This window comes from Bombina bombina, chromosome 7 (genome assembly GCF_027579735.1).
Source record: "Bombina bombina isolate aBomBom1 chromosome 7, aBomBom1.pri, whole genome shotgun sequence".
NCBI lineage: Eukaryota > Metazoa > Chordata > Amphibia > Anura > Bombinatoridae > Bombina > Bombina bombina.
Window position 1 is genome coordinate 173,443,489 of NC_069505.1, and position 12,341 is coordinate 173,455,829.

The following is a 12,341-nucleotide window of genomic DNA, read 5'->3' on the forward strand; positions in this document are numbered from 1 at the left end:
CCCCCCCAAAACGCCTGCAGTAAGTATTTTAAACAAACAACCACCAACTACCTAATAAAATTATTAACCCCAACATCGCAAACTACCGAATACATCTATTAACCCCTAAACCGCTATTAGCCTACATCGCAATTAACATAATAAATCTATTAACCCCTAAACCGCCAAACCCCACAACGCAAATAACTAATCACTAAACTCCCTAACCTAACACTCCCTAAATTAACCACATTAAATAAATTAAAATAATCCTTAATTACAATTAAAATAAAAAAACCTAACATTACTTTAAAAATAAAGAAAACAGTTTTTAAACTAATCTAAAATGACAGAAAATAAAAAAGTATAACATTACACAAAATAATAAACCACATTATCAAAAATTAAAAAATTACACCTAATCCCTATGAAAATAACCCCCCCCCAATAAAAACACCCTCTAATCTAAGAATAAACTACCAATAGCCCTTAAAAGGGCTTTTTGTAGGGCATTGCCCTAAAGAAATCGTCTTTTTTTTGCATTAAAATATACTAAGCCCCCCTCTAACATTAAAGCCCCCCTCTAACATTAAAACCCCCCCACCCACCAAACCCCCCAAAATAAAAAAACCTTACACTAATAAACCTAAACTACCCATTGCCCCAAAAGGGGCATTTGTATGGGCATTGCCCTTAAAAGGGCGTTTGTATGGGCATTGCCCTTAAAAGGGCATTCAGCTCTTTTTCACATTCCCCAAAAATCCCTATTAAAAAAAAAAAAACAAAAAAAACCCTAACATTAAAGCCCCAAATAGGTACTCATGGTTCCTGAAGTCAGGCGGAGAAGGTCTTTTTCCAGACGGGTCCATCTTCTTCATCCACAGAGAAGGCGGTGCGGTGTTCCCAGATGTGGCGATCCTTGGCGGCAACGGTACTCCTCTGCGGCGTGGAGGCTCCTCTTCATGTGATCGTCCGCCGCACACTGAAGATTAAATGCATGGTAACCCATATTTATTGGGGTATCTTGCATTCCTATTGGCTGACATTTTCACATCAGCCAGTAGGATGAGAGCAACTAAAATCTTATTGACTGGTGAACAGCCAATAAGATTTCACTTGCTCTTGGTTTCAGTGTGCAGCAGACGATCGCATGAAGAGGAGCCTCCACGCCTGGAAACACCGGCCGCTGTGGATGAAGAAGATGGATCCGCCGGATTTCGGGATCCGTGAGTACCTATATGGGGCTTTAGTGTTAGTTGTGTTTTTTTTTTTTTTTTTTATTCGGGTTTTTTGAGAAATGTAAAAAAGAGCTGAATGCTCTGCCCATACAAATGCCCTTTTAGGGGCAATGCCCATACAAATGCCCTTTTAAGGGCAATGCCCATACAAATGCCCTTTTAAGGGCAATGCCCATACAAATGCCCTTTTACGGTCAATGCCCATACAAATGCCCCTTTTAGTGTTAGTTTTTTTTATTTTTGGGGGTTTGATGGGTGGGGTGTTTTAATGTTAGAGGGGGGAGGGTTAGTAATTTTTAGGTAAAAAAAGCTGTTTAACTTAGTGCAATGCCCTGCAAATGCCCTACAAAAGGCCCTTTTAAGAGCTATTGGTAGTTTAGATTACATTAGGGTTTTATTTTGGGGTGGATTTTTTTTTTTAAAAAAAAGAAGTCATTAGATGAGTAATATTTTTTCTTTTTTCAGTATTCTTAGCTTTTTTTATTTTTTGTCATTTTGTTATTGGAAAGGGGGATAGGGACAGGGGGATAGATGAATAGAGGGGTATGGATGGATAGGTATATTTATTTAATTAAACATTTTGTCCCGTGTACAGTGGCTTTACCACTAGTTTGATAATAAATGTAAATGTGAATCTATTAAACTTGTATGCTGAATCAGTGTGTGTGTGTGGGGAGTGTAATATTTTGCAGTATTATAGTATTTTCTGTTAATTATTATTGTTACTTAAGCCATCCAAAGCATGCTTTCATTCATAATTATAATTTGTGCAACAAACATTTATTTAAAAAAAATAACATTAACAATTTTTAAAAGTAAATTAACCAGGTGGTGTGCCCATTAAATAGGCCCTGGGGAGAACACTGGCGCTATTTAATACTCCTGATAAACAAATTATTTTCAATGCCCCTTTTAATGCACCAGAATTTGATGTTTCCATTGTTCTAATATAGTAATGTCAAGGAATTCAAGTGACCACATAGTTTATTAACTAATAGCAAATCTCTTTTAGGGTGGCTTTCCTGTAACAACAGTGCCTTTTTAAAATGCCTTAGTAAATCATTGCACATTTTAGGGCAACAAAAACATCTAGAACTTGGTTTCCTGGCTTGACATGAGATTACGCACGCACACAGTGATTTGTTTACTGTACTTTACACATGGAAGCCTTCTTTTACCTAAATATACAATAAACCAAAGTAAAACAAACACATTTCAGACTTAAATAAGTAATGAAAGCTGTTTACTATGCTTAAAGGGATGGGAAACCCCATATTTTTTATTTTTTATTCAGAGCATAGAATTTTAAAAAAGTTCTCAAATTTGCTTCTATTGTCAAATTTGCCTTGTTCCCATAATATTCTTTTTTGAAGAAATACCTAGGTAGGCACCTGGAGCACTACATGACAGAAAATAGTGCTGCCATCTAGTGCTCTTGCATATGGATAAAATTCTTACAAAAGACACGTGCGTGCGCCTGAGCTTATGTCCCTGCTTTTTAACACAAGATATTAAGAGAACAAAGAAAATGTGATAATAGAAGTAAATTTAGAATGTTGTTTAAAACTGCCCTCTCTATCTTAATCATGAGGGGAAAATGTGTCATGTCCCTTTAAGCATTTTGTACTCAAGTGTTTACTATCTCTTTAACGTTCACTATAAGCTCCATAAATCAGTGGTGGGTAACCTCGTTACAAGATTCAGTGCTTGCACTCCTTGCGCATTGATCCGTACCTTGGCATTTTAAGTTTGTCATGTTTGCGGAATGATAATGCTAAAGACAGGGAGTGTAAAATATCTTCCATCATCTATAGACCTTTAAGAAAGTTTAGGAAACTAGGAGACCCATTTGAATATTTTATAGAGTCATAATTGCTGTAAATGCAATGTAGCAAATGTCTTAGCTGCCTGTTCTTCCTCATGAAACGGGAATGTATAGCTAAATATTCTCGTTTCATGAGGAAGAAAGGCAGCTAAGACATTGGCTACATTGCATTTACAGCCAATATGACTCTTTGTAATACAGATTAATAGATTTATGTTTTAATTGATATTAGAGGTAGAACCAACACAATTATATTCCAGTGATTATGCATATTGATTCTTGTTATTTTAGATCCCAACAATGAATCGCATGCTACTGTCACACATTGTCCACCACATAAGACTGCACATTGGTTAAAGGGACAGTCTAGTGAAAATTAAACTCTCATGATTCATATAGGGCATGCAATTTTAAACAACTTTTCTGATATACTTTTATCATCAAATTTGCTTTGTTCTTCTATATTCTTTGTTGGAAGCTAAACCTAGGTTTGATCATATGCTAATTTCTAAACCCTTGAAGGCTATCTTCTCTTATCTCAGTGCATTGTAACAGTTTTTCACAGCTAGACATCACTAGTTAATGTGTGGCAATATAGATAATGTGCTCACTCCCATGGAGTCATCACTGATTGGCTAAAATGCATGTCTGCAAAAAAACTGAAATAAGGGGGCAGTCTCCAGAGACTTAGATACGAGTTAATCACAGAGGTATATCATTATAACCGTGTTGGATATGCAAAACTTGGTTACAGGTAATAACGGAATAATCTATCTTTTTAAACAATAAAGATCATGGAGTAGACTGTCCCTCTAATGCAGCCATTGACCTAACTCAAATAAAACTTCTGCAGGTTGCTTTTATCTTTATTATAAAAGCTATTTGAGATGTCTGAGCAGTTTTAAACATTTTAATATTTTTTTTTATATAGATTAGATATATTTCCCAGACTCAAGGTGTACCCGGAGAACAGTTATTAAACGTGGGTACTAAAACCTCTAGATTCTTCTGTCGTGACCCAGATGCTTCATACCCTGGATGGAAATTAAAAGTAAGTAGGCAAGAATGGTTATGTATGCTGTGCTCAGTTTCCATCTATGGCTTTTTGTTAATCAACCTGTTTCAATGTATGTGAAAGCCAAAATTAACTTCCATGGTTCAGGTAGAACATGCAATTTTAAAAGACATCTGAATTTATTCTGTTATCAAACTTAGTTTTCTTGGTATTTTTTGTTGCTCCGGATGAGTAATTTACTAGTACTGTTTTAGTGGTGGTTACACACAAATGCCTTATGTCATTTACTTATTTGATGTGTTCAGCTAGGGCTAGTAGTGGTTTGCTGCTCTGGATCTTACTTTAACAGAAGTCACACATAGTTACATGCAACAATAGTGCAATTATAAAATGTTGTAACTTATTAGAGCATTTTCATTTTGCACTTTTATTTTCCTTTAAAAGGACACCATTTTCTCCAACATAGGTGTGTCCGGTCCACGGCGTCATCCTTACTTGTGGGATATTCTCTTCCCCAACAGGAAATGGCAAAGAGCCCAGCAAAGCTGGTCACATGATCCCTCCTAGGCTCCGCCTACCCCAGTCATTCTCTTTGCCGTTGTACAGGCAACATCTCCACGGAGATGGCTTAGAGTTTTTTAGTGTTTAACTGTAGTTTTTCATTATTCAATCAAGAGTTTGTTATTTTCAAATAGTGCTGGTACGTACTATTTACTCAGAAACAGAAAAGAGATGAAGAATTCTGTTTGTATGAGGAAAATGATTTTAGCAACCGTAACTAAAATCCATGGCTGTTCCACACAGGACTGTTGAGAGCAATTAACTTCAGTTGGGGGAACAGTTTGCAGTCCCTTGCTGCTTGAGGTATGACACATTCTAACAAGACGATGTAATGCTGGAAGCTGTCATTTTCCCTATGGGATCCGGTAAGCCATGTTTATTACGATTGTAAATAAGGGCTTCACAAGGGCTTATTTAAACTGTAGACTTTTTCTGGGCTAAATCGATTGATTATTAACACATATTTAGCCTTGAGGAATCATTTTATCTGGGTATTTTGATATAATAATATCGGCAGGCACTGTTTTAGACACCTTATTCTTTAGGGGCTTTCCCAAAGCATAGGCAGAGTCTCATTTTCGCGCCGGTGTTGCGCACTTGTTTTTGAGAGGCATGGCATGCAGTCGCATGTGAGAGGAGCTCTGATACTTATAAAAGACTTCTGAAGGCGTCATTTGGTATCGTATTCCCCTTTGGGTTTGGTTGGGTCTCAGCAAAGCAGATACCAGGGACTGTAAAGGGGTTTAAAGCTTAAAACGGCTCCGGTTCCGTTATTTTAAGGGTTAAAGCTTCCAAAATTGGTGTGCAATATTTTCAAGGCTTTAAGACGCTGTGGTGAAAATTTGGTGAATTTTGAACAATTCCTTCATGTTTTTTCGCAATTGCAGTAATAAAGTGTGTTCAGTTTAAAATTTAAAGTGACAGTAACGGTTTTATTTTAAAACGTTTTTTGTACTTTCTGATCAAGTTTATGCCTGTTTAACATGTCTGAACTACCAGATAGACTGTGTTCTGAATGTGGGGAAGCCAGAATTCCTATTCATTTAAATAAATGTGATTTATGTGATAATGACAATGATGCCCAAGATGATTCCTCAAGTGAGGGGAGTAAGCATGGTACTGCATCATTCCCTCCTTCGTCTACACGAGTCTTGCCCACTCAGGAGGCCCCTAGTACATCTAGCGCGCCAATACTCCTTACTATGCAACAATTAACGGCTGTAATGGATAATTCTGTCAAAAACATTTTAGCCAAAATGAACCCTTGTCAGCGTAAGCGTGGCTGCTCTGTTTTAGTTACTGAAGAGCATGACGACGCTGATATTAATATCTCTGAAGGGCCCCTAACCCAATCTGAGGGGGCCAGGGAGGTTTTGTCTGAGGGAGAAATTACTGATTTAGGGAACATTTCTCAGCAGGCTGAATCTGATGTGATTACATTTAAATTTAAATTGGAACATCTCCGCATTTTGCTTAAGGAGGTATTATCCACTCTGGATGATTGTGAAAATTTAGTCATCCCAGAGAAACTATGTAAAATGGACAAGTTCCTAGAGGTGCCGGGGCTCCCAGAAGCTTTTCCTATACCCAAGCGGGTGGCGGACATTGTTAATAAAGAATGGGAAAGGCCCGGTATTCCTTTCGTCCCTCCCCCCATATTTAAAAAATTGTTTCCTATGGTCGACCCCAGAAAGGACTTATGGCAGTCAGTCCCCAAGGTCGAGGGAGCGGTTTCTACTTTAAACAAACGCACCACTATTCCCATAGAGGATAGTTGTGCTTTCAAAGATCCTATGGATAAAAAATTAGAAGGTTTGCTTAAAAAGATGTTGGTTCAGCAGGGTTACCTTCTACAACCCATTTCATGCATTGTCCCTGTCACTACTGCCGCATATTTCTGGTTTGATGAACTGCTTAAGGTGCTCGATAGTGACTCTCCTCCTTATGAGGAGATTATGGACAGAATCAATGCTCTCAAATTGGCTAATTCTTTCACTCTAGACGCCTCTTTGCAATTGGCTAAGTTAGCGGCTAAGAACTCTGGGTTTGCTATTGTGGCGCGCAGAGCGCTTTGGTTGAAATCTTGGTCGGCTGATGCGTCTTCCAAGAACAAGCTACTAAACATTCCTTTCAAGGGGAAAACGTTGTTTGGTCCTGACTTGAAGGAGATTATCTCTGATATCACTGGGGGTAAGGGCCACGCCCTTCCTCAGGATCGGCCTTTCAAGGCAAAAAATAGACCTAATTTTCGTCCCTTTCGTAAAAACGGACCAGCCCAAGGTGCTACGTCCTCTAAGCAAGAGGGTAATACTTCTCAGGCCAAGCCAGCTTGGAGACCAATGCAAGGCTGGAACAAGGGAAAGCAGGCCAAGAAACCTGCCACTGCTACCAAGACAGCATGAAATATTGGCCCCCGATCCGGGACCGGATCTGGTGGGGGGCAGACTCTCTCTCTTCGCTCAGGCTTGGGCAAGAGATGTTCTGGATCCTTGGGCGCTAGAAATAGTCTCCCAGGGTTATCTTCTGGAATTCAAGGGACTTCCCCCAAGGGGGAGGTTCCACAGGTCGCAGTTGTCTTCAGACCACATAAAAAGACAGGCGTTCTTACATTGTGTAGAAGACCTGTTAAAAATGGGAGTGATTCATCCTGTTCCATTAAGAGAACAAGGGATGGGGTTCTACTCCAATCTGTTCATAGTTCCCAAAAAAGAGGGAACGTTCAGACCAATCCTAGATCTCAAGATCTTAAACAAATTTCTCAAGGTCCCATCGTTCAAGATGGAAACCATTCGAACTATCCTCCCTTCCATCCAGGAAGGTCAATTCATGACCACGGTGGATTTAAAGGATGCGTATCTACATATTCCTATCCACAAGGAACATCATCGGTTCCTAAGGTTTGCATTCCTGGACAAACATTACCAGTTCGTGGCGCTTCCTTTCGGATTAGCCACTGCTCCAAGGATTTTCACAAAGGTACTAGGGTCCCTTCTAGCGGTGCTAAGACCAAGGGGCATTGCAGTAGTACCTTACCTGGACGACATTCTGATTCAAGCGTCGTCCCTTCCTCAAGCAAAGGCTCACACGGACATTGTCCTGGCCTTTCTCAGATCTCACGGCTGGAAAGTGAACGTGGAAAAGAGTTCTCTATCCCCGTCAACAAGGGTTCCCTTCTTGGGAACAATTATAGACTCCTTAGAAATGAGGATCTTTCTAACAGAGGCCAGAAAAACAAAGCTTCTGGACTCTTGTCGGATACTTCATTCCGTTCCTCTTCCTTCCATAGCTCAGTGCATGGAAGTGATCGGGTTGATGGTGGCGGCGATGGACATAGTTCCTTTTGCGCGCATTCATCTAAGACCATTACAACTGTGCATGCTCAGTCAGTGGAATGGGGACTATACAGACTTGTCTCCGAAGATACAAGTAAATCAGAGAACCAGAGACTCACTCCGTTGGTGGCTGTCCCTGGACAATCTGTCTCAAGGGATGATGTTCCACAGACCAGAGTGGGTCATTGTCACGACCGACGCCAGTCTGATAGGCTGGGGCGCGGTCTGGGGATCCCTGAAAGCTCAGGGTCTTTGGTCTCGGGAAGAATCTCTTCTACCGATAAATATTCTGGAACTGAGAGCGATATTCAATGCTCTCCAGGCCTGGCCCCAGCTTGCGAGGACCAGGTTCATACGGTTTCAATCAGACAACATGACGACTGTTGCGTACATCAACCATCAGGGGGGAACAAGGAGTTCCCTAGCGATGGAAGAAGTAACCAAAATTATTCTTTGGGCGGAGTCTCACTCCTGCCACCTGTCTGCTATCCACATCCCAGGAGTGGAAAATTGGGAAGCGGATTTTCTGAGTCGGCAGACATTGCATCCGGGGGAGTGGGAACTCCATCCGGAAATCTTTGCCCAAGTCACTCACCTGTGGGGCATTCCAGACATGGATCTGATGGCCTCTCGTCAGAACTTCAAAGTTCCTTGCTACGGGGCCAGATCCAGGGATCCCAAGGCGGCTCTAGTGGATGCACTAGTAGCACCTTGGACCTTCAAACTAGCTTATGTGTTCCCGCCATTTCCTCTCATCCCCAGGCTGATAGCCAGGATCAAGCAGGAGAGGGCGTCGGTGATCTTGATAGCTCCTGCGTGGCCACGCAGGACTTGGTATGCAGATCTGGTGAATATGTCATCGGCTCCACCTTGGAAGCTACCTTTGAGACGAGACCTTCTTGTTCAGGGTCCGTTCGAACATCCGAATCTGGTTTCACTCCAGCTGACTGCTTGGAGATTGAACGCTTGATTTTATCGAAGCGAGGATTCTCAGATTCTGTTATCGATACTCTTGTTCAGGCCAGAAAGCCTGTGACTAGAAAGATTTACCACAAAATTTGGAAAAAATATATCTGTTGGTGTGAATCTAAAGGATTCCCTTGGGACAAGGTTAAGATTCCTAGGATTCTATCCTTCCTTCAAGAAGGATTGGAAAAAGGATTATCTGCAAGTTCCCTGAAGGGACAGATTTCTGCCTTGTCGGTATTACTTCACAAAAAGCTGGCAGCTGTGCCAGATGTTCAAGCCTTTGTTCAGGCTCTGGTTAGAATCAAGCCTGTTTACAAACCTTTGACTCCTCCTTGGAGTCTCAATTTAGTTCTTTCAGTTCTTCAGGGGGTTCCGTTTGAACTCTTACATTCCGTTGATATTAAGTTATTATCTTGGAAAGTTTTGTTTTTAGTTGCGATTTCTTCTGCTAGAAGAGTCTCAGAATTATCTGCTCTGCAGTGTTCTCCTCCTTATCTGGTGTTCCATGCAGATAAGGTGGTTTTACGTACTAAACCTGGTTTTCTTCCAAAAGTTGTTTCTAACAAAAACATTAACCAGGAGATTATCGTACCTTCTCTGTGTCCAAAACCAGTTTCAAAGAAGGAACGTTTGTTGCACAATTTGGATGTTGTTCGCGCTCTAAAATTCTATTTAGATGCTACAAAGGATTTTAGACAAACATCTTCCTTGTTTGTTGTTTATTCAGGTAAAAGGAGAGGTCAAAAAGCAACTTCTACCTCTCTCTCTTTTTGGATTAAAAGCATCATCAGATTGGCTTACGAGACTGCCGGACGGCAGCCTCCCGAAAGAATCACAGCTCATTCCACTAGGGCTGTGGCTTCCACATGGGCCTTCAAGAACGAGGCTTCTGTTGATCAGATATGTAGGGCAGCGACTTGGTCTTCACTGCACACTTTTACCAAATTTTACAAGTTTGATACTTTTGCTTCTTCTGAGGCTATTTTTGGGAGAAAGGTTTTGCAAGCCGTGGTGCCTTCCATTTAGGTGACCTGATTTGCTCCCTCCCTTCATCCGTGTCCTAAAGCTTTGGTATTGGTTCCCACAAGTAAGGATGACGCCGTGGACCGGACACACCTATGTTGGAGAAAACAGAATTTATGTTTACCTGATAAATTTCTTTCTCCAACGGTGTGTCCGGTCCACGGCCCGCCCTGGTTTTTTTAATCAGGTCTGATATTTTATTTTCTTTAACTACAGTCACCACGGTACCATATGGTTTCTCCTATGCAAATATTCCTCCTTAACGTCGGTCGAATGACTGGGGTAGGCGGAGCCTAGGAGGGATCATGTGACCAGCTTTGCTGGGCTCTTTGCCATTTCCTGTTGGGGAAGAGAATATCCCACAAGTAAGGATGACGCCGTGGACCGGACACACCGTTGGAGAAAGAAATTTATCAGGTAAACATAAATTCTGTTTTTAAAGTGAGGGTAAACTCTCCCCTTTATGAAAACAGATCCAGACTGTTAGTGATATTCTAGATGGAGTTTAATCAGTTGTAATGAAGATGCGCTATAACTTACTTTTTAATATAGATATGAAATTCAAATACCCACGCTCTGGCCATACACTTCAAAAGTCATATTTTTTGTGAGCAAGCAGTTTGAGCTATTCTCCAATCAGCACTCTAGCTACAAAAAAGTGCCCAAAGGCGAGAGCGCTGATTGGAGAACAGTTAAAACCTTTAGCTCACAGAAAAAATTACTTTTGAAGTGGATGGATGGAGCTTGGCTTATTTGAATTTTAGCTCTACATTAAAAAGTAAGTTATAGCGCATTTTCATTACAATTGTTGAATTAAACTCCATCTAAAATATTACTAACATAACATATCTGTTTTCATAAAGGGGAAGAGTTTACTATCACTTTATACAGCTTTTTTGTTGTTTCTATTTAACACACTTTAAAAATATGGGGAGTGGGAAATACCTGGTGTAATTCTTAGAAATAATTTGTATTGGTCTTTGAAAGCAAACTTGTTTTTAACGAGTCTCTTAAGGGCAAATCTGTCACTTTAAAGTAATTAAGCAATTGTATTCCCATCTGCAGATGATACATTGCTTTGTTAGGAGGCAGCGTTCCAAAATATCAGTAGGTTTACTGCTTTCTTTCTTTACAACAGACCTTAGAGGAGCATGAATCTGAAACCGGAATGAAATCGAAAGAAGCCAGAAAGTATATTTTCAATAGTTTGGATGACATAGTGCATGTAAGTATTGCTATAAAAAATGTTTTTGACACAATACCTATATGATCTATACACAGAGATATACTTGCTTTAATATGGGCTAGAGGAAGTTACAAAAAATGCCTTTTCATGTTTGTTTTTTCTTAGTTTGACTATTATGTATTTTATTCAATAAAAATCCAAGGTTATTTTTCCTTTTTTTTTTTTCCTTTTTTTTTTTTGGCATGTTTTATAAACCTTTTATTTTTTGTGATATCCATCCAGTTGAATACATTTTAAATACGAGCGCTTTATTTGTGTCACAATTACTTTTGCATTGGCACGCAGTAATAATATAACTGTTCACTAACTAGGCATTTGCATTAGTTGTTTTGTGTGTGAAACAAATTCCAAATACGGCCATGGGCAGGAGCATTTAGCCATTTTCAAAACTAAATTTATTTGTGAGAGAGTGCAACACACACATCTTTGTAAATCCATATTATACAAATAAATCTAGCACTGAAAATAGCTGAATGCCGGTGCTCGCAGCCATATTAAAGGAACACTCAAGGCAAAATAAACTTTTATGATTCAGACAGAGTATGTAGTTTTAAGACCATTTCCAATTTACTTCCAATATTTACCTTTTCTGGGGAGCAAGAGCCTACTGAGCATGTGCACAAGCTAACAGGGTATAGGTGTTAAATCATTGTCTTTTTTATTATGCACTTGTTAATTATGCAGTTCTATTGCATTGAGGGGTTCTTTAAAGGGACATTATACACTTGTTTTTTCTTTGCATAAATGTTTTGTAGATGATCTATTTATATAGCCTATAAAGTTTTTTTTAGTTTTTTTAAATGGATAGTTTTGCTTATTTTTAAATAACATTGCTCTGATTTTCAGACTCCTAACCAAGCTCCAAAGCTTTAGGAGAATACCGACGTATACCTACTCCAGCTTGCTTCTGTTTGTGTAAAGAGTCTTTTCATATGCAAGGGGAAGGGGAGGGTCTGATATTTCCCACTTGCAGTGGGTGTTCCAGTAACCATTTAAACAGAGCTAATCTGAAAGTTTCTAAGTACGTTTTTAAACGGTTTTATACTGGATTTTTATATCAGTATCTGTGCATATTCTTCTTATAGTAGTGTCTATTACATGCAGTTATATGAAAATTGGTGTATACTGTCCCTTTAAGCACGCATTTCACTTA

The 12,341-nt window shown here is 39.7% G+C and overlaps 1 protein-coding gene across 3 annotated transcripts in view; it reads left to right on the plus strand.

The window, feature by feature from the left end:
• HIPK3 (homeodomain interacting protein kinase 3) overlaps nucleotides 1-12,341 on the plus strand; it is a 309,640-nt gene that overhangs the window by 182,398 nt on the left and 114,901 nt on the right. For all 3 annotated transcript variants that reach the window (XM_053720416.1, XM_053720417.1, XM_053720418.1), the window contains exons 4-5: nucleotides 3,974-4,093; nucleotides 11,081-11,167. In XM_053720416.1, the coding sequence (XP_053576391.1) occupies nucleotides 3,974-4,093; nucleotides 11,081-11,167 (207 nt within the window). The remainder of the gene's footprint in view (nucleotides 1-3,973; nucleotides 4,094-11,080; nucleotides 11,168-12,341) is intronic.